Source organism: Anticarsia gemmatalis, chromosome 9 (assembly GCF_050436995.1).
Source record: "Anticarsia gemmatalis isolate Benzon Research Colony breed Stoneville strain chromosome 9, ilAntGemm2 primary, whole genome shotgun sequence".
Taxonomy (NCBI): domain Eukaryota; kingdom Metazoa; phylum Arthropoda; class Insecta; order Lepidoptera; family Erebidae; genus Anticarsia; species Anticarsia gemmatalis.
Window position 1 is genome coordinate 2,028,444 of NC_134753.1, and position 27,025 is coordinate 2,055,468.

Here is a 27,025-nt window from a genome sequence, read left to right on the forward strand (position 1 = left end):
ATAAAATATTTTTAAATTAAAAATAAACCAGTGTAAAATAAATCCGAATTATTTTGGCATCGGCTGTACAATACGTTGCCTTTGCCTGATTGAAAAATTCTTCAACAATTCACATTCCTTATTTAAAAGATTTTTTTTATCTGTTCTGTTTTTCTTTAACGTTCGTTTTGGCGGGAAGGAGTGAAAAGCTGCCATTTTTGTTTAGTTAGTGATTTGAATCAGTCAAAATTAAGCAAATAAAAGGTGAGTTTTTTTGTTTTCTGTTGTCACTCAATTATTTATTCCTGCCCAATAAATTTAACATCCAGTAAAACTTAATTTCTTCCCAAATAAATTACGGTCGATTGCAATAAGCTACTTAACTATGTATTTTTAATAATAATAACTATGTATGCCGTTTATTTAGAAAAATATCTCTCTCTCTCGATAACAAAAAAAAAACTAACGCGTGCGTCCATAGAGTTTACAAAATATTAAGCTTGAAAAGTTTCGTGAAACAAACTATTATAGGTGAAAATAAATCCCTGATTATAATTGCTGTAAGTTTATAGATTGTGTTTATGCGTTTTGCGTTTTTGCGGCTCATGGCTCCCAAAACGAGTTTCCGTCAGGCAACCGAATGCGGTTCGATTACCAGTCGAGACATTCATGAGATCGGTTTTTTTGTGTAAATGTAGTTTTAGACTATATTCGTGTTAGTTAGTTAACTTCTTGACAGAAGACAGAAGAAAATCTGATACCAACGACTAAAATGATTGTCCGAAAAATTTATCGTGATAAATAAAAATGTTTTTATAGAAAACTTTTCTTCGCATCGGCACTGCCTTCTAAACTGGTGGTGAATTCACTAACTGTAACTTTTACTATCATAACGACCAGTTTCATCGCTGTCTGACGAATTCTTGTTGAATTTGTATGTCAGACATTCCTTACAAATTTTCTTCAAATAAATAAAAAATATATCCAGAAGTGGCGAAACCTGACCAAAGTGTCAGTATTTGGATGGATTTAGATATATCAGGTACCTATATAAATAAATAACTTAACTTTTGATTTTTGAATCCATAGCGGCGCCTAACTATTTTTTAATCCCAAGCTACTAGAAGACCGGCACGCTATCGTCACAAGTTTACCCCTACATAATACCTAACTTACCCTTTCCACTATCTATATTTAGTTCCCATTTTACGACTAAACATTTGTTAAACTACCCATCAACTGCGGAATCGCTTGCAATCAATTTGTTATGTAATAATAAGGTTCGCGTGCGTGCCATCGTTATGACCTGATCGATCGGCTTCATGTCTTTGAAATCAAGGTTGAACAGCTGATGATAAAGTATTGAAACAAAGAATTTAATGAAAAGTTTCATGTCTGGGCTTTTTCAGTTATCAAGCTCATTAGGAGGTCTCACTGCTGCGTATTTTTTACCTACGTCCCTTTCCCATGGGTGTGACTGTGACCTTCCTGAAATCAAATATGTAGACGTAGTAACAATTACTTTTTACTTAATACTTCATTGATAAACGGACCTTATCACTGCCACGATGGGTATAGTTCGATAGAAACGTCGGGTATCAACTAAGGTATACCTTTTAAATTCTCTTTACGTTTATGACCCGTTAATCAATTTAGTATTATGATACTAACAACGATAATATAATTAAAATATTTTTTCTTCATATTTGAATTTGATTTTGAAGAATCTATTGAGATTGAGTTTGGATTAAGTCTATTTCTAGGAAAAATCATGTTAAATTCGATTTCCGGGTAGAGCCAAATGCTAAGTATTCGTCGAAACTTTTTCTGTGAGTAGCTGTCCAAAAATAGCATTTATATTGTGTTCTTTGAATATTTAACTATATACCTCCTGAGCTATTCGACACCTATAGACACAGGACATATTATCTATACTAATATTATATCTATATCTATACTAATATTATAAAGCTGAAGAGTTTGTTTGTTTGAACGCGCTAATCTCGGGAACTACTGATCCGATTTGAAAAATTCTTTCAGTGTTAGATAGCCCATTTATCGAGAAAGGCTATAGGCTATATATCATCACGCTACGACTAATAGGAGCAGAGCAGCAGTAAAAAATGTTACAAAAACGGGGACAATTTTGACCCATTCTCTCTTATGTGACGCAAGCGAAGTTGCGCGGGTCAGCTAGTTTAACTATATACCTCCTGAGCTATTCGACACTTTTAGACACAGGATATATTATAACGTCAGTTAAAAAACAAAACAAACATTTTAAAACTTTTTAATCCATTTTCAACCACTTTGAACATCACTACGATACCGTAGGTGATGAATCAGTTCCTAATGATGTAAATATCAAGAATAGTTGTTTAATTTATCACGTGTGCTACTCAGATACAATTAGCGACTCATAATTCAGATAGTTGAGCCACACGTGATATGTTTAGAGACGTTTTAGGAGCAGCTGTGGCTATAAATATTTTGCGGAACAAAGCTAGCAAGTGGAAGAATTGGTGTATAGGAATGCCTACATGCCTTATTATAGACGTCATTTATGCCTAGAGATTAATTTAGAGCACTTTTTGGAAGCAAATAATATTCCATCATATTCTTATTTACTTAGATTTTAATCGTCAAATATCCACTAACCTAACGTTGTCCTGGTTCATGTAATTAATGGATTACATGAACCAGGACAACGATTTAATATGGTTTAGTTTTTTTTATTTGCTATGTGACTCTAGCTTGGATTGATGACATATTGGCATTAACGGTTAAGGATCGATTATTGAAATATTTAAATGTCAAAATTAATACTCATATTATCAAATAATAGAAAATCTGACAACGTTGCGATGCCATGAAAAATTAAAAAAAAAGTACTTATTTTATTTTGAAAGAAGAAGCTAAAACAGTTTTTCACAATACTTACATAATATAATTCAACGTTAAGACAATATTTTTACAAAATTTGACAGGTGTTTCAAACACCCCACTTTGGCAATCTGACATAGAACTCTGTAGAACAAATTGCTAATTTAAAAAGCATTTGCATTCTTCTCATTAACACTTTCACCTTTTATAAACATTTTACCTACATTGTATTCTTTTATCTCTCTTACTTTGTTGCTATCCTCTTCTCTTTGTCTATTCTACATATGTATTGCGAAGTATTCTGAAGCAGTTTGCCAATAGTTCACACTGTCATGGCTAACTTTTTTTTCTAACCAGCTCTTGATTGAATCGTTTGGTTTATTTTAAGATGGCTTGAGACTTCCATTTCAAATCTATCTTCGTACGTGCTTTAGTAGAAAGAGTGATAATAAGAAAATTTCTATGGTTGTTCATTGTACATTAGTGTCGGTTTCCTAGCAAAATTCTTATGAGAAATCAATGACTAAGTTTTGAAACAAACGTTAAATAGAACCTATTTTCTTACCCATTTAATATTGATTTTCGTAACCGGCTTAGTTAAGTCACGTTCTTTGTCTCTGTTTTTAATATTTTCTCGATTTTTTCTGGGTATTTTCGTTCCATTTAAACTGTTCTTAGACTTCTACAAATCTTTTTTGCACCTTAATAATTAAATTAGAACTGTTACATAAATCGAATTGATAAAAATCTTTTAACGTGTTTACATATTTGGAAACTCCAGTCATGGGTTACATGTATAATTAATTATTCTCTGTAGCTCATTCCCGAAACTTACAGAGTACTCATTATGTCTAGAATAAGGCAGGTGTCTAAACACCATTAAATTACAACTTATTTCATTCATCCTCACTTAACATTAACATTGATGATAAAAATCGGATCATTGATCCGTAAATGAGTATCAACCTGGCATACACCGATCTCAATATTGGCACGATCAAATCTTGGCACGTGCTTTTAATTATAGACTAGTCTTATACAGTATTTTCATATAATACAATGAGGTTTTACATAATGAGATTGGAGAGGAACGATAATGGTCTCGTGAGAAAACATTTCCGTGATTTTTTGTTCAGTATATTTTGATTGGTGAAAATGTGTGTATGGATCCATGTTGTGTGACTGTTTTGGTAGTTGCAGTAAGTGTATGGGTTTTTTACCTATTTTTTTTCATTTCATTCGACTATCAACATGTTTTGTACGGAGGGTATAATTACTAGGTATTTACTCATTTTTTTCCGGGTTTGGTAATGACATTCAAAGGTTTACTGCAAACTCAGTCATATTGAAAATTTGAAATATTGTATTTTCAAAAACAGTATGTGATATTCTTTATCATGTAGCATTCACAACTAAGATAACATTGTTGGTTTTCAATACCGACACAAGTGAAAAGAGTGTTATAAGTTGGAGTTTTATCAGTGTTTTATTGTTCCGGTCTTTCCCACTTGGAGCTCCTAAACAAATTGACGGAATTCGAAGCGTTTTTTGGAATATCTACTTACGTAGTAGCAGTATTCATGCATCTTCTCCAATCATTACCATATTCTTAAAGTTAACTATCAGTATTTTACTGATCTATTTCAAAATATCGAATCGGTGTGTCCCAGAAAAATACGTTTCCTATAGACAATTGAATAATTATAACAATTCAGTAGCCTTAAAATTTCGTTCTACATTATCATAATAATATGAATACAATCTTCTATACAAATGCGTCAATGCCGTTAACACTCGCGCAAACATTGTTAATTTTATACAGTTGTTTGATTTGGTACAAGTTATGTTCAGTTTAGTTTGTATATGAATCTGAAGAGACTTGTTCTGAGTGTTATTTCTATATAATAATGAAGAGCTGCTTTCTTCGTAAGTATTTTATTAATTTTGTTTATGGTTAAACGTAAAGTACCTAAGGATCGTCCCAAGTAGCGATTTTGGAATCTGCTTATGGTAAAGAAGCGCGATTTTATGTTTATGTGTATGTTATTTAAAGGCTTACAGAGCAAAATTTCAAAAATTCTGTTTTTGGTAATTGGTAATGTAATAGCTATAAAGATAGACATATAACTATAATAAGATGTAAATGATTTGAGTATTTTAACAGCAGCATCACAGCTACGAAGAGACAGACAGACAAACATACTTTAAAATGTATATTGAAGGAATATTTTTTTATCAAACACAAATATTGTTCTAAAAAAATGATGTGTCATCATTTGCACATGGTTTAACCTTCTGATAGTCTATCTTGATATAATGCAATTAACAACGGTTGCAGTTTTTAAGAACAAAAAATATATTTTACTCTTTGCCCAGTTTGCCCAGCAGTTGAACGTATGAACTGGACGTTAGTAGAATAAAACTGATTTATTAAAATTTCTGTGAAAAGTATTTTTAAATTCACGTTTTTATTTAGTTGTTAATCTGAAGATTCTGACGTGAAATATGACGACACGATCAAAAAGTTTCAGTGAGTAATATCTTCTCTTCAATTATAAATTTTAGTGGTCGGATAACTAATATTCTTATTTTTATAATAGTGCTTTTAATAATAAGTATATTTACAGTAAGGAATTACTATTGATTAGATTAGAATTAATTAGATAGAGATTAGAATTGGAACAGTTATAGAGAATAATAATATTACACTTCTAATTACTTGAAATAAACAATAATTGTAATGTTCATATGTACAAAATAAAAAAAAAAAAAAAAAAAAATAAGAATTGTGGTATCTGGGGGCACGGAAGTGCCCCCGCAAGTCGAGCAAAAAAAAGCGGCACGGCCGTAACATCCTTTTCTCGAAGCAATTCGGGCTATTTTTAACACCCCTATAATTTCGTTGTGGATAAAACAAGAAGCCTGGATTTTCAGCAACTAATCAGTCATTGTATAAACACGGTATGTTTAAAATTTCAGTCAATTTGAACCAGTAGTTTCAGAATGACAACTTGTCAAAATTTTGAATTTTGTCACTCACTGATTCACTGACTCACTGACTCACCGATCATCAAAAGTCTAAGGTACTTCTAGCAGACTTAGAAGCTTAAAATTTAGAATACAAATAGGGTTTAGTGTCTTAATCATGGGAAAAATTTAATATTTTCTAATTTCGGTCCAGTTTTCTAAATACACTAACTGCAACAATAACTTTGTAATTCCATATAAATGTATAAGATTACAAGGTTATATTTGCAGTTAATGAATTATTATTACTGTAGAAAATAAAAAAATAAATAGGTGTAAATAGGTTCCTACTATATGAGGCACAACGGGAGGGGGTAAAGGGTAGGTAAGGGTGTTCAGCCCATGAAACTGAACAACATTCCCATAAGAAAATATGTTGAATTATGAAAAAAAAACGTCTTTCCATACAAATTGGACTTATGTTCGCTCTACAAAAAGAAGTGAGATGCCATCAAAAACATTCTGTAAAAACCTCAAGTCTCGCCGTTAAAAGTTGTGAGATCTATATAATACCAAGTCGATTAATCTATTTAGTCTCTACTTAAAGGACCTTCTGTCTTAAGTTATTACGTATTTTATTATCATGCCAATTTAAAAATAAATACCGTTAAAACAAATAGATCGACTTGGTCATCGCAAGAAAACACAAATTCGCCATTATTAACATTTCAGGAGCATTAACTTCTTGTCGTGCTGTGTAGTGTGTGTGATACATACTAATCATCAAATCATGCGATGGCCAGGTCGGTCTATTTGTTTTAAAGGTATTTTTTTTTAAATTGGCATGATAATAAAATACGTTATAACTTAAGACAGAAGGTCCTTTAAGTAGAGACTAAATAGATTAATCGACTTGGTATTATATAGATCTCACAACTTTTTACGGCGAGACTTGAGGTTTTTACAGAATGTTTTTGATGGCATTCATTTTAGTAGAAACAATAGTTTTCTTAACAAGACCAAGAATTTATTTTAGGCAAAGGTAATTTGTTAGACATTTAAAGCTTATCATAAATAGACTCGTTAATAGTCCTTATTGATCTCAAAAATAATATTTAATTATAGAATTATAATTAAATTCAAACGCGACCTGACTATACTTAGGCCTGAACTATTCCTATATTCAGAAATAGTAACAAAGGGAAATTGACAAGCTATTTATAGCATGGTCGTAGGTGGGAAAACAGAACATCCTAGATATACACAGATCTGGTAGTAACTTCCCGTAAAATAGATGTAGTTTAAGGTACCTACTGTTAACGTAGGCTGAACTTGAATAACATAGCTTACGTTTTTGAAACAGCGAAATGTTAGTACTACTGTTCTTTTAGTCATTAAACGTATAAACAATCGTTTCAGAGCTAAGGCAATTTACTATCGTGTTTTTTTATTTATTTTTTACAAAATTAAATATAATATACGTAAGCATGAAATCTGCCTTTTCTATAGAAGTGGGTAGAGAGCAGATAACGCCAATTGCTACGATCTCTAATTATTTTGTACTATAAATAAATTGAGATGCTAAAATCATACTTATCATTCTTCTAATTCCAATTATATTTTCATAACTTACATAAAACTGAAAAAAAAACATAGTACAAAATAAAAACATTGGGTAGCCAGTATTGGTATCAAAGTTCAAAAAACCAGGGGCTAGTGAGCGTGGAACGAGTCTTAAATAATATTATAACGTACTTTTAAGATCACTGAAAGAACTCTCAACTGAAAAATTGAGATTGCATTCCTCTTTATTAACAAACATTTATAATATCGATCACAAAGGAATCTTGTCTTATTTTATTGCGTGCATTATTGTTCTCAATTGTCCAATTATTGCCGTCGCCGTCAATTGCAACACTACTTAACTATCTACTTGTTGATGCAATACTCTTAATAGTTTTTATTAGGCCCTATATTTGGGTATCGGTTTGAAAAGGTCATTGACCGAAATGAAGTTAAAATTTTCATGGTGAAATAATTTTGGTACTTTTTAGGAATGGTTAGGTTTCTGGGCAGAAGATTATTATAAGCTTACTAAAACTTATTTCTAACTTCAATATACTCAAAAAATAATGCATAAGACAAAAGTCTAATCATCATCATCAGTCTAGCCTTTTTGCTGACTATGTTCTCACCGGATGCAACTGAATACCAATATTTTATATGCGACTGGTTACCGGACCCAGTTACTTGTGTTATTGCACAAAAGTGGGTATATTAGGCTGTGACTACATTTAAAAAAAAATATTATTATACATTATACGGCAATTTATTAAATACGATCATAATTATTTCCAGAGTTTGCTTGACGTTTCAGCCATTTTGTACTCATTTGGTCTCAAGCTTAATGCAACTAGAGACGAAATACATACATACATTTAGCCGGGGCAATAAGTACTTTTGAACTTTTTAGGGGGAATTATGACGGTTATTTTTATCCATAAATAGGTTAAAGTTTTACGTCACTAATCCATAAGCTGTTAAACTGGCCTTTAGATAAGCTGACTTATAATATTTTGTATAGGAATTGAACCAACGACACTGTATGAAATATGACGTGGGACATTTAATCCGTTACACGCGCCATCTTAGCTCTGTAGTTATGCAGTTTTGATTTTAGATGACTAGACGGAATATTGTACAAACTAGCTCATGTTAATATAGCTACGTTTTTGCGTATTACGTAATAGGAAGTGTGAAAGAATTATAACAATATGCACTTTGAATTCACTTTTTACTAAAAATATTCAGACGAAAATCATTTTGTGTATGAAATTTTAGCCGTATTTTTAGTATATTTTTTTACAAATAATATGTTTCGAAATAAGTTATTCTTAGTTTATTTACTTACCAAAGTTTGTAAGTAAACAAATACTTATTCGAACTTTTATATGTGAGGCATTGTTTCTATCGAAAGTCCCCACCCCTCGAACAAAGGGAACTCCTTTAACCCTCTTAAAATAACCCCTAGTGACGCGAGCATAATTTTTATGGAAAATTACTTAAAGTGTCCATCGTTCATAGATAATACCTTAGCAAAACTATAATGCCCGCAATTTAATAATCTATTTATAGATATTTAATATAACTAAGTGAATGGAAGACCAATCGATGGGTGCGCGCGCATCGGTAAACATGGCTTCTTGCGTCACTTGAGTTGACACGACTCCTTTACGAATGCGATATACACCGCTGCTTTAGTAAGCGTAACAAAAATGTCGCCTGAACTAGAACAGCAATGGTTGCTTTATCGTTCGATGCGTCCGACGTCGGGTTCGGTGCAGTTGCCGTATAGTAGAGGACGAAAGATATACTGTGGGTTAGTGTACCATCGGAGTTAGTTGATCGCGGAACAAAAGCAAATGAAAGCGTATCTCTAAGAATTATTCTCTCAAAAAACATGTATGGAACATCATAACTGAAGAATAAAACGTTACATTTCCATACAAATAAAGTCACATGAATAATTCATAGCATCAGATAACCGGTACAAAATGAAAAACTAAGCTGTATTCGCTCGCGTTCGGTAGATAAGAATTTAAAAAAATAGTTTTTGTAAAATCAGTGACAGTAAAACGGAGTGCTAGACCATCACCAGGTCTCAGGATCTGGGCTGTGAAGTCCAATTTCGCCTGTAATGGAGAAAAGTGAACGCTTTTCAGAATATTTGTTTGCGAAGATGGGCCCCGGCGACAGGGGGCCAAAGACCACGGAAGACCGGTCAGCACCAGTCGAACCGACTGGTCTCAGGAAGTTCCTCGTCGAAAATGTGATGCTGGTCGTGACATTAGTTGGAGTGCTAACGGGAATCGGTGTTGGTAAGTGCTTTTCTCTTGTTATGTAGCTGTGCACTGAACCGTTCTATGGACTTGACCTATTTCGTGGTGCATTCATGGGTTTTATGTGATAGTTATATGTTCAGTACATTTATAGAAAAGAGAACATATATTTCTGTAATAGACAGTTCATAAATCAAATTGTGCAGCTAATTTAATAATGAAATTGTTCCATTTTCTTAATACAATAAACGAGAGAATGACTTGCATGAATGAAAAATCCATTATGCACTAAAAAATCCTAGACCCAATATTAGCATTTGTGGATAGACGAAAAAAATTAACAGTTTTTCATGACAGGTGCCCGTGGCTTCCTTAAATTCTCCCTTTTTTCTAGGTCTCGGACTTCGACCGTACCATTTAGGCCCAGATGCGTTGATGATCATATCATATCCTGGAGAATTGTTCATGAGGCTACTGAAACTTATGATTCTGCCCCTGATCATCGCCAGTCTGATTGCTGGATCTGCGAGTCTTAATGCAAAGATGAGTGGAAAAATTGCAGTGAGGACATTACTATACTTTATCCTGACGTCCATGTTTAACGCATTCCTTGGGATTCTGTTGGCTATGCTGATTCATCCCGGGCAGCCGGAGATGAGGGAGGAGTATGGATCGACTGTTGAAGGGAGAAGGGATCACAGTATATTGGATAGTATTCTGGATATTGGCAGGTATGTTTTTCGTTCCCTACTTCTTTATTAAGTTAAAATGAATACGGATGCAACTGAAATGCAACGATTTAAAAATTACTTCATATCAAAGCAAATGAAATAAGCTTATTATTTTAAAATATAATTATTCGCAGCGATTTTGTTTGTCCACCACGTGTTTCAGTAATTCTGTGATTTCTTTAAAATAATGAGGTTACATTTGGTCAAACAAAACAATTCGTTCACAAATTCGTAATACATTTTAACAAGGTTTATTGAATTCATAACCTAATTATTATGTACAGAGCTGTTATATAAATTTTGACAAAATAATATCAGCTATCACTTAAATGCGATCTAAATGGCGTCCATTTACAATAATACCATAAAATCCATCATTATCTCATTCCTGTACAAAGATCATACAATCCCATAATCTCTACGTAGTCCCGTTTAAGTTACCAATCTATCAGAGTAATCCTTAGGGGTTAGAACATTCCCGACAACTATTTACTTTATTCAAGGTTGTTGTTAAATCCAGACACGAGTAAAAGCCTTAAACAAAACTACCCACTCTTATTTGATTGTGGTTTGTGGTTTAAACTGCCGAAAGGTATTAAGCTTAGCAATGATTAATGGTAGCGATTCATATGGTATTCAAAAGCACCTTCAACCACCTTCCAAGCAAACAATGGTAATTTTTTAAACTATCGTTAAACATAGGTTCATATTGTATTGTCAGGATTATCACAAATCTTTTTCTTCTTATCGTATGGTTAGTGATCAACCTAGTGTCAAAGATTTTCAAGCCGTCCAATTCAAATACCACTATGCGGTCACCCATTATATGGAATGACCGCACTAGGGTTTGCTTAACCCACAGATCGTTTATCGACCAATGAGCGCAACTAGCTATGCTATTACTAATGATCAATGATCATATATTGTAATATACATGTGTTTCTCATGCTCTGCTTAAAAGATTAATGGTAACCATAGCAAAAGATCTGCTAAATTTGGTATTAGACCATGTGTGACGGATTCAAAACAGTTTTTTGTTCCTCCTCAAGTCCGCCAACTAAAATAATACTTTCCTTATCATACATACATAAAATCACGCCTCCTTACCACCGGAGAAGACAAAGATCAAAGAACTTCCATAACATATCTTTCGCTTAAATTGAACTTGTCCTACAGCACCTTAAAAAGCCTTCTAATATTACATAATCACTTCAAATCAATATTTCTTCCGTGTTTTACAACCACAATCAGCCGACGGCGTAGTTCACCGATTACTTCGTTTCTCCCCAAAAGGGTCGTAAAAACTCGTAATTTATTTTGACATGAAAACATCGTCTATTTCTGTTAAACCACTTTCCTTTTATAGCAGTTCGATTCTATTTTGAAGGTTACAGCTTGCGAACTGAAAGGGCTGTAAAGTTGTAGATATATTGAATACCTTAGCTTGATTTTGGCAATAATATTAAAGATTTGTTTTCTATTAGTAGCCGTTTTATTACTATGGTTGTGATAGATAAAAACTTAGGTATCTCCCCAAATCTTAAAGTTATTTCTATTAATAATCAGAATCACAGTCTAAAAAATATCTTTTTGCTCTTTCCTTGAAATAAAAATTAGCAAATCCTTTTTCCTCACAATCTTAAACCGTTGCTTGGTTTTTGATATAAAGTTGAAGGTATTTTTTGTATTTGTTTGTAAAGCATTTATAACAAAAAGTTAATAACTGTGGTATACTTTTATTAAATTAGTACAACTGTATTCATTTCATTACTAAATTGAAATAATAATATCGTCTAGTCACTAAAAGATATTGTATTTTAATTTTATTTCCGTCTGACATGCAATACATCTTTTAGTATATTTATATTCTCTTTTTTTGCAGAAACATATTCCCGGACAACATAGTACAGGCAGCATTCCAACAAGCTCACACGGTCTACGCTGAACCTCCGACAATGTTCGCCAGGAATGTCTCTGAAAATGACACAATGCCTACCTTGGTACGAGTTGTGGCTTATAGGTAAGTGTTTTAAACATGAAGACAAACTATATTAATTTTCAGGATCAATCGTGAACTTGAGTTTTTAAAAAGCTTAAGCTACTGAAATCACGCAGACCTATAATGAATAGACTGAATAGATAAGTTTCGCTCCTACTAAAGCTTTGGAAAGTAATGTAAATTTTAATTAGGTAGATAGTAGAATTTTGGGTACCATGGTTTATTTTTCTTCCAAGTAAAATTACTTAAACAGTTTTGTTACAAAATTGTCGGTTGAAAGAGTAAGACACAGGCTCCTTATACAAATTAATAGAATGAAACCACGAGTGAATATTTTGTTTAAACGTTTCCAGACTTCCATAACGATAATTAAAAAAGGGACATTATAAATACCAGCTCAAAACATCAGTTATTTCAGCAGTCAAAGTTTAAAGCGACCTGACTGACAGACTATTTTATATTTCTACAAAAGAATCAAAAGATTGTTCTTGACAGAACATTTCAACCCGTTTCAAAGCTTGTAATTTATTAAAGAATGTCTAATGACGAAAATCGAAACGGTCCTTTGTCAAGTGGCCAATTATGGGACCGACTGACCGCACTGAATGTTTAATGTACTCATTTTAAAGTCTGTAATGTTACATATCGGCTTGAAACCAAAGGACCTCGTTTGTTTGGTATGGTTTCTGTCTATTTAGCTAACTTGTACTTACTATTGAGTAGGCCTTTATGTAGGTAAACTGTTTTATAAGATCCTGCGCTGTCTTAACCATGTATTAATTACTCATAGATATACAATCCAACAATTGTATTGGTTAAATATTGACTTGCCTGCGAATAATATGTTAAATTTCATTACTTTTTTTATAATTTTAAACTGTTAAAGCATAGGCACAAGCTTTAATAACTAGAAAATAGGAACAAAACTATTCCCATGTTTCCTTTTTCCTCTTCAAATTACAAACGAGAACGTTTATCAACTTGTATGTCTGAATCTTTTAAGCAAAAGATTTTGATGAAGTCTAGTCGGTAGGGGTAGCCTGGACTAGATAGCATGATACTTTTTTTGTAAAATATTTCCATTTAGACGAAGAGAAGGTCAAAAGCTAGCTAGTTTTATATTCTAGTCAAAATGCTGCACTAATATAACACAAACCACAGTCATACCTACGATTGCACTGAAACACCGTAATCAGCATTTCCATCTAACCTATTGCGTCAGCACTGAATGTGTTGATATGGCAGAGATACTATAATATGCTTACAGTACAGTATATTGTACTGATTATACGAATGTTAGCATTCTAAGTATAGGCGTTGTTAATATTCTATTTCCTTTACAGCAAGATTACGAGTATTGTGTTGATTTGACATGAAAGTCTTGCATCAATAGAAAATACCGTTTTCTGAATCTTAAACATATCTAACACATAGAATAAAAATTTGGGCCTTACTGTCGATTGATACACATACATACATAGATAAAATTACGCTTTCTTCCCATACGGGTAGACAAAGACTTGAGAATGATTGATAGATTTATTGTTGATTGTTAACGCAAAAATTAATGAGACAATTTAATAAAGAAACTTCATCGTGATTTTGTGGAAGTAGCCGCCAGAATTAGGTACTTAGTTATACTTACTTCTCCAATTGAGAAGGTAGTTAATACTTCTGAAATATTTGATAACAAAACTTTAATTTCTTTGAAGGCAAATTTTTAGTTTGTATCTTTGAAAAGGTTCTATAGCTAAAAACATTCCATGCTTTTCACCGAAAACCTAATACACTCAATGGCTATTTGTCAAGTACACAACTTCTTATGGCTTTTAGTTGATGATACACCATCAAAGTAATTACTTGGTAATGAAAAGGCAACGTTTACTGTATGTGTTTGTATCTAATATGATTATAGAAGTTACGTCAGTGGATATAATAGGATCGAGATTTTCTTTCACATCATAGCGTCTCTTGACTTAAAGTGATAGGTAGAGTTATAACCCTCAGCTAGACATGCTTTTTAAACTTCTAGCTACTACTTAGGTTCTCTTACCCCCGGTTTCTGAGTACATTCAGCGGTAGTTTATTTATTTAATAGCGCTTAAACTCATATAGAAAAAACACTGTTGAATAAATACTGAACCCAAAGTTAGAACCAACTTGCCGTCGATGACACTTAAATGCGAAGCTTGCTCAAGAACAAATTAAGATTTGGAGATTTTTAGATTTATTATTTGATATTTTTAACAAACTGTCCAATCAACATATCCAGATGCATTTTTTTCTATTCGATTAGTTTTAACATTTTTGTTTTGACATAAAGGCTATCCCTAATTGTGCTAGACCAACTACAACTTGAAAAATTATCTTCTAGTGACATCAGTTTAATGCATTTCAATATTACTTTAGATAGTTTGTAAGGATCGTACCAAGAGTGGCGTTCTCTGGTCTCGGCCTACCCTTATGGGAGGAGCGCGGGATTTTATGTATGTTTTTATGTATACATGCTTTAGGCGTCTACAGATGTGTATGTCGTTGAATATTAATAAAATTATTTTATTGCTTCTTTCAGATCTGGCACCAACACCTTAGGCCTGGTATTCTTCTGCCTCGTGTTTGGCAGTCTTCTCGGCACCCTAGGACCTAAAGGCCAGGTGGTGATAGACTTCTTCCAGGCCATCTTCGAGGTCATCATGAAGATGGTGACAGGGGTCATGTGGTTCACGCCTGTGGGAGTCAGCAGTGTTATCGCTGGCAAGATATTGGGAGTCAATGATGTTGGTGAGAATTCATTCAAATTATATTTCTTTAAATTTTGTTTTTTAATGGGTAATAAATATGTTATTTAAATCTGCGAATTCTCGATATGCTTCTAACTTTGCTTCTTGTATCTAAAAAAATATTTCTAAAATTACAATTAATTCGGGTTTCAAAATATAGTATGTCATTTAAACCAGCAAATTTTCAATATGCGTCTAACTTTGCTTCGAATCTAAAAATACATTTCGAAATTTACATTTACTTCGGGTTTTGAAGTCGATAACAGGGGTTTAATAGGCCATTTTGAATGCCAAATATCATTGAACAATATTATTATAGTGTCATTTTCATATCGCTCTCTATAATTTTATATCACTTGATGAATAGCTAATCTATAGACAAGTGGTAAATCGATTTATCTTATCGGAAAATAAAACAAGCTGCGATATTAAACAACAGAATCACATCACTTCTATTCAAACTACTTTATTTCTTTCTATTTATATGGTAAGCTCGTTTAATTCTCACCCTTAACGACAATTGTCTTTATTGCTAATACCCAGGAGCCTTAGAGCCATATCCTCCGAATACTTTTCGCAAATTTGGACCAATTTACCAGAAATAAATTGAATATTCTCAATTCCTGTAACACCCCGTTTCTAGTTCTAGCGTTCTAATTAATGAAAAAAAAAATGCTATTGAATAGATAGACCCAAGAAGCGCTGGCGTGACGATCTAGACGCCTTTTATATTCATTTGACACGAATAGCAGGGCATAGAGGACATAGAGAAGAAAATGGGGGAGGCCTTTGCCCAGCAGTGGGACAGGACGGGTTAACAACAAAAAAAAATTGAATAGATATGCCACCGCTAAATGTACTCAGAAACCAGGCATTATTCGTTCATCTATCTATTCAATGACCTTGCCTTACTAGTTTAAAGTGCTTATCAAAAATACTAATATAATTTAATTGATACTCACATGATACGACATTGTGAGTCCCGTGACCGCGGTGTTTAAGATGTGTTTGTTAATCTTCTTGCCAATTGATTGCAGTAATTGAAACAATACGCGTTGATTGAGGGTCTGAGAGAGGTCTCAGTTTAATTATGGCATGTTTGATTGATTTCGTTTAAACGCTACGTTAAATGGATGCTATAGAAGTAAAGAAGTGAGTTTTCCATTTTGTGTAGGAAGGTCGTAATCACCAAACGTTAAAGAAAACAGTATTATTTTTGCTTGTGTCAACAATTTGTCGTAGAAAAGCTTTATAGTTTCTAAATACTAAGGAGAATTTCTATATCGGAGATATTTGTGGCAAATTTAGTCTATTTAGATTGGTAGCTAACAATTCTTGTATTAATAATATAATAAGCCGTTCTAAATGCTATAATCAAACAAGTACCTAAGCCATGACTGATAAAACAGTATTTTTTTTACTCTTCATAGTACATGGACATTTGTTTTCATTTTGTGAGTAGGTTTCATAAAATCACCAAAACAAATTTGACTCAACAGTATGTGACTTGCCACGTGGAAATGTAACTAGCGTTCAATTCTTATGCACCAAGTGGACTTTTATTACAACATGGTTGCTTAGCAGACGCAGTACTTTAAAATATTTTTGACATATTTAATTTCATACTTTAATATTAGCGGAATAAAGCACAAAGGGATCACACCAAGATCGGTACGAAACTAAACAATAATTTTAACCAAGTTTTTCATCAGTCTCCTGTCTCCATTTCAGCTCAAGTAATGTCCCAGCTAGCGTGGTTCATAGCAACGGTCGCAGTGGGCGTGTTCTTCTACCAGCTGATCGTGATGCAACTTATATACTTCTTGTTCTTGAGGCGGAACCCTTACAAGTTCTACTGGGGACTATCGCATGCTATGCTTACGGCGTCTGCTACTGCCTCCACGTAAGTTACACACCCATAGCCAGTTGCGCTCACCGGTCGGTAAACGATCTGTGGGTGAAGCAACCTTTGGCGCGGTCATTCCGTAGATGGGTGACCGCATAGTGGTATTTTAAACTGGGCGTCTCCGTGCTTCAGAGGGCACGTAAAAAGTCGGTCCCGGTTGTTGTCGATTAAGATAACAGTCGTTAAGCCATGTCAAAGGCCTTCGGGCGGCTTGAACAACTTTGACACTAGGTTGACCACTAACCATACGATAAGAAGAAGAAGTTACACACCAATACCTATTTAGTAAAGATTTATATAGTGAATGAGTAATTTTATATACCTACCCGAAGAGTTCTGATTTGGGTGGAATTTTTGTTTTGATAGTCGGTCCCGATGTTGCTCGTTGTCAATTGATTAGTTTAATTTACGCAGAGTAGCTTCTTCTCTATTAATTTAGTAAGTGATAATGAACAGAAATGATTTTGACCCTGGAAGCCCACTTTTGTCTTGCTTGATAGCACGATTTGGACCTGAATTATGTTTACAAAATTTACCTTAAAGTCACATATCCGCTAGCTAACATTTTCATAAAAAACGTTGAATACCACGCCAGGCTTTGAGGTTTAACAACCTAGAAAAAGATTTATCAACGTTGTTTAATGTGGGTCTGATACCGTGCCTATTAGGCTACTTTTACTACCACTTGCATGTTCTAAGCAAATATTTGTTTATTTCTACTTAATACTAATGGGTAATCGTTTCTCTTCTCCAGTGCAGCAGCCCTCCCAGTAACATTCAGAGCAATGGAAGGTCCACTACAGATAGACCCTCGCATCACTCGGTTCGTGCTGCCCATCGGCTGCAACATCAACATGGACGGCACCGCGCTGTTCCTAGCTGTGGCGAGCGTGTTCGTCTGTCAGATGAACAACTTGCATCTTGGCTTTGCTCAACTTGCTACTATATTGTGAGTATTACCTAGTGTTTTTTGTGGTCATTTTATGCCACTTGTAATATGCTTAGATTAATAATGAAAGAACTTTAGTAACGAGGAGCTAAAAAAAACAAAACTAAAAACTCTCGCATTTAGACTAGGAGTCTTCATTATCTTGAGACAACGATTCATTCCTTGAAACGGTCATTATGTTTTTTATAATAACGCAAGTCATTTATAACTATCTGATTTATGAAGTCGTTTATATCTTTGGCAAACTTCTGAAATAAAAGCATTACAGTCAAATATACCTTTAGTTTCCTAAAATTCTTTGAGCACATTCTGCACGAGGAGTTTAAATGCTTACAAAAATGTATTAGGCACCATTAGAACACTTGAAACACCTGTTAAATTTTTATAGAAAATGTGTTTTAATATGTTTAATTTTTAAATTGAAATTAACCATTTTATTTGTATGTTTCCAGTCTAACATCAACAGCAGCATCGGTATCGTCGGCGTCAGTACCATCGGCTGCTATGGTGTTACTACTGGTAGTGTTAGCAGCCGTCGATGCTCCTACACATGATGTTTCACTGCTCTTCGCTGTTGACTGGCTTGTGTAAGTACTGTACTGTACTGCCTTGCTCATCGTATAAATTGTTTGAACTATTTATGAAAACCTCAAAATTACTTGACCAGTGCGCTGGATTCAAGACTTAGCCAAGCTCGGTGTGGGAAAACGTTTGTCATTTTTTTTCTCAATGTATCATATGTTCCAGTGACCGTATTCGTACTACCAACAACATGTTGGGTGACTGCTACGCCGCGGCTGTGGTCGAGCACATGTCTAAGAACGAACTCATGGCTTGTGATGCACTTACACAGGTATTTATGTACTAAATTACATGTGTATTACAAGATTTGTTTTAGAATATAGTTTCGTCAGTTCTTGACCGATACGGTGTTCTCGTTATCGAAGTTTTACAAGAAGATATCTTTATTGCCCGCTTTTTCCTCTTTCATTGAAAATTATAAAGAGCTCCTACGGGTTAATAAAAGCAACGTCCCAAAACGCAATTGACTAACACGTGGCTATCAAATCTTTGTTGGGACTTCAATCCATCTTCTTGGTATATATCTTTTCACACCAAATTTCTTGAGGGCACGCAAAGTCTCAAACCTGCACTTGGCTGGTCTAGCAACTGGGCAAACACAGATTTTAAAAATAAATATTATAAAAAGCATTTGCTTATTGTGCCCACTCAATCTGAAACTGGACTATCTATGTTGTAATCCGTTAAGAACAGGATATCCTAGATCAAGCTTATTATTTTTTTATGCAGATCTAAAATGTATGTTGTCCATTTTACAAAGTGAATCCTTCCTATCTTATAATATAATTATGACACTAGCCCTCAAAATATAATTTCACAAAATATTACTCCACTCTTCCAGGACCCCATAAACGGCTTAACCCCAAACACGGACGTGGACATCGGCATCGTGACTCCAAGTAAAAAGTCTATCGGATCAGACGAGGTGATCATTGACATGCATTTACACAACAATCACACCAACCATATTGATTCTATCAAACGGATTTAGTTATGCAGCCGATTGCAGAGTTTGTTTAGCGAAATCTAGAAGGAGAGAAGTGTATTAGGCTAAGAGTTTGTGACTGACTGTAAGTAGCTGGCTGAGGTATTCTAAATGTGAAAGAAACTACTGCTGACCATAACTAAGTAATGGTTTCCTAATCAAAGAAAGAACTACTAATTTCAACTGCACTTATTTATGTCTCATAAATCAATGTTTAATATTATATTTATTGGAAGGAACTTTTATCAAGTTTTTATTGACCTCCTGATTTTCGTAATAAATAAAACTGACTGGCCTTTTTATATGACAAGGGGACAATTTCGATTAAACGATGGTTGATGAATTTTATTTAATCTTTGATATTTCTTACAGCAATTAAAAGAAGTTAAACATTGTACCACATAGAGTCATGATTTAACAACATCCATAAATGGCTACTTAAAGACGATAATAAAATATGATAAGAAAGTCAGCCACAAACCATCTGCCTAATATGAACGCCTAACACAAACACACATGCAATCAACACTAGTGCGACTAAAGTAGTCTACACTTGCCGATTTGTACCGCGTCGCACTTTACATATAATACGTAGATACACTACGCCGAATTGTTACATAGATTTCGCTGAATAGACGGTTTACACAGCGTTTGCGGTGGGCAATCTGTTTGCTAGCTAACTAACAGCATATGGCTGACTTAAATATATCATAATAATGTTCTACCTACTTCTTAATATATTCAAAAATGGATAGCCATTCAGCTGAAAATTTGCCACTTATTGTAAGCATCGGCGAACTGTTTGCTGCAAATAGATGGCCTGTTGTTTTTTGCTGTTTTAGGTGCATACCTTATCATAGCATTATTTTAACCGTATATTAAGTAGTTCGTAAGTACGTAGAAGGACAGGGTCAACCGGAGATGGCCTTACCTTTTGGTTTAACGCATAGGAATTGGTTTAGCGGTTTTGGAGTTTCGGATAGACATACATACATACACTAGTAATCTAATGTTATAATTGATGTGGAGTATTATTAGGATTTATTAGATACTTTTAATACACAATTATTAGAACTAATCGTAAGATTGGATATACCAGTTTTCGACTGCAAAAAACTTGATTAAAAATGACAATAATATAAGATCGAAAAATATGACTGTCTCATCAAAAATGAAATAATCAAATATGTGATTTCCACAACATTACTAGCATTTTCTAAATTATTATTAGTATTGGTTATACTCTGGTGTTTAATACCTGTCTTTCTAAGAGTTGTGTGTGAAAAGTTATTGCAATGAATTGATGAGACAAAATATCGAGTTGTACAATCTAATACTGGTGTACCAATCTACTAATAAATGTAAAATGTTTGGAAAATAATTGCTCAGATTTGAATACAAGATAAAAAGGGCTTGAAATAGTTCTTACAGAGAAATAACTTGCTTATTTTTAAAGTTATTTCTAAAAAACCTACTATCTACCTAACCTCACATATTATTATCAAGTTTATCTAAGTTTTATAATAAATTGTAATGGATTTATTATAATATTATTATTTAAAAATATCTCTGTTGTAATACGGATTCTGGTAACGTACTCGGTATGTATATAAGGGAACACCTACCTTCTATTAGGGCTCCTACACATAGTGCCGAGCAGGTCCAGCGGGTGTGCCGGCTTACGGCACGCTTCTTGCAGAGTCATTTGTTCCTAACCTTCGAGCGATAACGCTGGGTATTGATAGCACGGCGCGGCTTATGTGTAGTAGCCATTTTTTTTTTTAAAGACAACTCCCGCACTTAGAATTGCTCTTGTGTCGCGGGGACTTTTACAAACATGCAAATAATGGACACAAAGTACAACCAGACCTGAAACAATTATTTGTGGATCGCACAAATAATTGTCCCGTGTGGGAATTGAACCCACAACCTCCCGACGCAATGGTAGCGGCGTGGTGGCCTAAACCACTGCGCCACGGAGACAGTCGAATACATTACACGGGTCTAACATTATAAACACCAAAACATAGGTGTATTTTATACACCTCTGCCTAAACCATCGGGTATAACAGGCGTAATGTTATGTATGTATTATTTGAAATTGAGCAAGTATTTTTCAATAATATTGGTTATTAATCGTAAGCCCTATATCCTTGGCCACTATTATATCGACTGAACACCATTTTGACGATTATACCAAAACAACATTGGTCTAAAGTATTATAACACCTAACTATAATATTCCTAATATAATAATTATTATATTATATATTTTATATAATTTTCTTATCCTGTATTATCACTTTGTATTTATTTTATTGCGGGTTCACATTAAATAATATATTAATAATACTATTTAATAATACGTTTTCTGTAATAATATTTTCAAAAATATAATAATTTTGAGAATTTATTGCATTATAAGTACACTTTACGTGTTCATTTTATATCGAATGAAATTATACTTAAATAATATTATTTAATGTGGATTCGCAAATATTAATAAAGTTTTATAACGTAGAATTGCTATTGTAATTGCGGTTTGGGTAATAATGGGATTGAGAACCACAATTTTGATAAATATATTATGTTATAGTACTTATCACTTTTTTGAAAAACGTAAGTACCACCTATTGAAGACATTATTAAAGTAATCTTATTTGTAGTTGGTTGGTTACCTTTTTAACACACAATTTTAAAATAGTCATAATATTATTAAATATAAATTACATTAACATAATCAATTCTAAATAATTCTTTTGATAATTATATCCGCGTACTACTTAAATCAGTTGTATATCAATATTACCGTATTATTATTATACTATATTATAAACTTTACTGTTTCATAATTATATTTATACCAATCCCATTATTATTATAACCGCTAGTACCTAAAAAGTGTTTCAAGTAGATCCGCCACTAATATAATATTCTAAGCCATAGGTAAGCTATACAATTTTCCTTCATATCTCGATTACTATAGTAAGTAATCAATAATATTATTATTAGTAGTTTAGCTCCAACTGTGATAATAATATTTAATTTATCATTTTGTTGTATTTGTAATTATTGCTGAAAAATAAGTGATTTTGTAAAAATACTACAAAAATTTGCTATTCGATTTATATATTTCGGTTTGTCTTAATATCACTTTTCTGGTATATTATTACAATAATAATATCGTGTATTCTATTTGTGGTCCATTCAAAGATTTTTCAAAATCACTTATCAACTTATTATTTAGTTGGTATATAATTATTATTTCTTTGTGAAATAATCAATAAAACGTATCTTTCAATAATTCATCGTCTGGTGATTTTAGATTTAGAATACCTGGACTATCAATCTTAAAGCTTTAAACGTAATTATCACTCCTAACGGTGAAGGAAAATATTGTAATGCAACCTTGCATGCGTAAAAGTTTTTGAAGGAATGCAAAATCTCCAAACGGCACCTGTCCAGCGTGGTGGACTCAAGGCCTAACCCCTGCCTCGTTTAGGGGAGACTCTTGTCCAGCAGTGGAAGAACAATGTGTTAAAATTAACTTAAGATCACCACCTATACGAAAACTACAAAAGCTCCGATCATATCTTTTTGCGACTTTGAATAATTATTGTTAATCTATTGCATCTATCGCATTTGTTTACGATTGTACCCATTCGCAAAATTGGTCTGTAAGTAGGTACTTTCAGTTTCTTTATACTAACGTTTTTATTTTCAGAATATTTTTATGTTGTTTGTTCTTGTTTGTGAGTGTTTCAAGTGTAAGGGTATATGGGTATTTCAAGAAAAACTAAAATGTTTTTTAAATTTCATTTTTATTTCCACCTAAACAATATTCATACAGTCGGTGGAGTCTATAACTAAATATTAACATGTAGTTACATACTAGATATGTACAAGAATTTATATACTAGTTTAATTTGGAGTTTTTGTTACCACTTACTTTGACGTATACGAAACATGATTTTGGGGATAATAGCAAAAATAATTTTGATATAATGGGCCAATAAGATAAAATTGTATGAGGAATTTATCTTATAGTTAACAATTATTGTCATTATATTTAACTGTAAAATAGGAAGACGGTTTTCTGATATTTACAATGTTTATAATATCACGAAGAGAGTAACTGTATAGATGGCAAAATATTCGTCTGTAATAGTTCAGTAATAGTCAATTAAGAATTAAACTAAAGTAGTAACAAAAACACGAAACTATTTTTAGGCATTCCTTCAAATCACAGAGAAACGAAACTTCAACGTTCAATTCACTGACAACTAACATTACATTATATTTGCAATTGAATTTTACATAGTGAAGAATTACATACATCGGTGTAGTAGTCAAAGTACATTTTAATTTAAAAACTCTACTACAATCAATTTGAGACATCACTACTAATCGCAGTTCCTAAAAATAATACTTATAGCTTAATGTAAAGCTGTATTTTTGCTAAAAATAAAAAAATGGCAGTCTTTATATATTTTTTACAATGAGTAAGTAAGTATTTACACTTAAGAGTACACCCGATTTTTTTATTTATATACATTTACCGCAAAAATCGGTAATAAGCGCTTAATTATCACTTTGAGCATATCTGTCGAGTTTTTAAATAGTAATATGCGCAAAATGAGTTAAGCCGATCAAATCGGCCGAATAAATATTACTAACTACACTATAGGCAAAACAGTCGTTCATATATACAGTATTGAATATACTACGATTACAAAAATTTCATATCCTCATTGTGGAATGTGGTGGTTTCCTATTGGCTGGTGCTGGGGGTAAGCCGGGGCCTACCAATGGAGACATAGATGGTGATCTAGTAGCTAATGGTGATAAAGAAGGCGAGAACGAAGGCGACATGGCTGCTGCGGCAGAGAATCCGCCAGGAACATCGTGACTGATCGGCGACCTCGGTAATAACAACTGAGGTTGTCTACATGACAATGACGGTGCCGGACAACTTCTAGGAGCTACAGTAGTCAACAAAGGCGGTGGCACGCTCTTCCCTCCAGATATTGACGTCCCTTTACTCTTTGCACTCGAAGCTCCACTGTTACCACTTTGTAGAGATACTGCATCGTCTTTTAAACGGGCTATTTCTGAGAATACGTGAGCTAAGGGTTGGTATTGCGGGCCCCAGTCGAGTAAGTAATCCCAGTTGTAGCTACCTGTTAATTCTTCTTCTGAATGTACAATAGAGCTGAGACTACCAGTCATTGAAGGTCCAGCCGTTGGAACAGCGGTATTATCTCCTGGAGTACTCGAGAAAGCTCCTAAAGCCATAGCTCTGTCGACAGCCGCACTCGCTTCATCAGCGCTACTTGCTCTTTCACTGCCAGTAACTTCATTCAATTTGGCGTAAATTAAATTAGTTATATCATTCTCATGCGCTCCATCTTCGTCAAACATGTGCATAGAATCTATAGGTGCGTGATGTAACATAGTGTCTTTATTTCCTACATTTTCTGAACATCTTCTCGAAGACGTAGAAGCACCACCTCCAGTGCCAGTATCCACAATACCTAATCTTGCAAGGTATTCTTGAGTATTGTGTACAGATACATCAGAAAGATTGTCATCATCGGGACCTCTATGTATACCAGATTCTCTTTGCAAAGGACCTTCATTAATCATTCTGATTTCCTCATCCTCTCCATCTTCTCCGTCTTCAGCAGACCCTCGCCCACTGGATCCCGATTGGTCAGACCCAGACAGTTCCGAGGTTGTTGCTGCTCCGGAGTTAGAACTGGCTGTATGAGGTCCATATGGCGGTATTTCATCGTACTTAGGCGGAGCAAATTGATTCCCAGGATTCACAGCTCCAGTATTTCTTATAGGAATCGTATCAAAAGCACTTGGATCTACATAACTATTAGTAGCGCCAACGCCTTCGGAACTTAATCCAGGTTTGTTGACTTTCTTGTGTCTCTTATTTTTCATATGTAAGAATAGGAATGCTGCTGCAAATATGATGATAATGAATATAAAAACGATTAGCAAACCTAATGCCCAGTCAGATAAGCCTCCACTAGCGACAGCTGACGCATCATTGATTTGGTTTGCATCCGATGCCAATGCTACATCATTCATGCCAATTTCTACAGCAGTCTTATTCGTTAGTGATCCTTGCATTCCAGAACTGGCTGTGACGACCAAGCTTATAGATTTATCGGAGCCGAAAAGATTCTGTACAGAATCGACTTTCTTCTTCAATATTATAACGCCAGTAGTTCTGTTTATCTTGAAGTAAGAATGCGAAGTGGATAGCTGATAGACTATTCTGCCATCGATTCCTTTGTCTCTGTCCGTAGCTGTTGCTTGTCCCACAACATACCCAGCCGGTATAGACCCAGATTTAGGCACGCGGAATTTGTATGTCTTCTGTGTGAACTGAGGGTAGAACTCATCACGGCTTTCAATATCAATTCTTACTTTAACTGTTGAGCTTCTTCCACCCAAATCGGAAGCTTTGATCGAAAATTCATATTTGTTTTTCACTTCATAGTCAAATACAGCATTTGAATTCACTAAACCAGATGATGAATCGATGAGGAACATTTTATAGGAATCATCGTTTCTATTGTAGTTATTCGCTGATGGTACTATAGAGTAATTTAGTTTGCCGTATCGTCCTTTGTCCAAATCAGTTGCTCTGGCTGTGAATATCGAAGTGCCTACTCTTTCATTCTCTCCGATAGTTTCGAAGTATTCGTTGACAGGGAACGTGGGAGCGTTGTCGTTCTCATCAAGTATACCGACGCTGATGTACACTGCATTGCATAGTGAAGGTACTCCTTGATCACAAGCGACCACAACTAGTTTATATTCGGTATTACCGGTATCGTAATCTAGGCTTTTGTTTACAGTTAGAATACCAGTAGTTGGGTGAATATAGAACAATTTTGCATCGTCTCCAGAAGTAATATTATAAGTGATAGCGGCATTAGGAGTTCCATACAAATCGGCATCAGTTGCAGCTAATTGAGTAAGTGTGTAGCCAATTTTCACATCTTCGCTGATAGTCAGTTCGAAATCATTGGTCGAAAATATAGGAGAGTTATCATTAGCGTCTGCTACCGTGATGTAAACGGTAATAGAAGTTTTGTTTTGACTGTGTGTGAGTAACTTTCCTTGTTCAACAGCTGCTAAGCCAAGGACGTATGAATCTTGAGTTTCTCGATCTAATTTGTTCAGTAAAATGAGTGCCCCTTCGAGTGTGACGTCAAACGAGTTTCCTTCGTTGCCTGATATGATGTGAATGTCCAAGTTGTATTTCTTGAGTACGTCGTTGATTCCACCTATTTGAAGAAGAGATGAACCTTTCTCGGTATCTTCGTTCACAGTGATCCTGGAAAAAGAAAAGAAAACGCGTTATCAATATTGCTTTCGCTGAGATGATACAATTCAATTAGC

General features: G+C 34.0%; 2 protein-coding genes across 5 annotated transcripts in view; one reads left to right on the top strand and one right to left on the bottom strand.

The window, feature by feature from the left end:
* Eaat2 (Excitatory amino acid transporter 2) lies at window positions 1-22,909 on the top strand. 4 transcript variants are annotated; one of them, XM_076118754.1, is made up of 10 exons: window positions 1-243; window positions 9,552-9,707; window positions 10,063-10,399; window positions 12,282-12,419; window positions 14,971-15,179; window positions 16,910-17,081; window positions 17,839-18,033; window positions 18,486-18,620; window positions 18,781-18,886; window positions 19,457-22,909. In XM_076118754.1, the coding sequence occupies exons 2-10, from the start codon at window positions 9,569-9,571 to the stop codon at window positions 19,604-19,606; spliced, it is 1,581 nt and encodes a 526-aa protein (XP_075974869.1). In that variant the 5' UTR covers window positions 1-243; window positions 9,552-9,568; the 3' UTR covers window positions 19,607-22,909. The 4 variants fall into 4 exon arrangements, with proteins under 4 accessions (XP_075974869.1, XP_075974866.1, XP_075974868.1 ...); XM_076118751.1 differs by lacking the exon at window positions 1-243 and adding an exon at window positions 3,967-4,061; XM_076118753.1 differs by lacking the exon at window positions 1-243 and adding an exon at window positions 4,736-4,788.
* A 66-nt stretch (window positions 22,910-22,975) lies between these two features.
* Window positions 22,976-27,025, bottom strand: part of ds (dachsous cadherin-related 1) — a 312,970-nt gene continuing 308,920 nt past the window's right edge. Inside the window, exon 16 of the mRNA XM_076118750.1 lies at window positions 22,976-26,960. Coding sequence (XP_075974865.1) covers window positions 24,341-26,960 — 2,620 coding nt within the window. The 3' untranslated portion in view covers window positions 22,976-24,340. The remainder of the gene's footprint in view (window positions 26,961-27,025) is intronic.

What these genes read in the sequence shown, in the direction of transcription:
- Eaat2 (XM_076118751.1), top strand. Translation starts at nt 4,034, where the DNA reads ATGTTGTGTGACTGTTTTGGTAGTTGCA. An exon ending in AGTATTCTGGATATTGGCAG is followed by an intron (nt 10,400 to 12,281) that starts GTATGTTTTTCG and finishes CTTTTTTTGCAG; the next exon opens with AAACATATTCCCGGACAACA. An exon ending in ATTGGGAGTCAATGATGTTG is followed by an intron (nt 15,180 to 16,909) that starts GTGAGAATTCAT and finishes TCTCCATTTCAG; the next exon opens with CTCAAGTAATGTCCCAGCTA.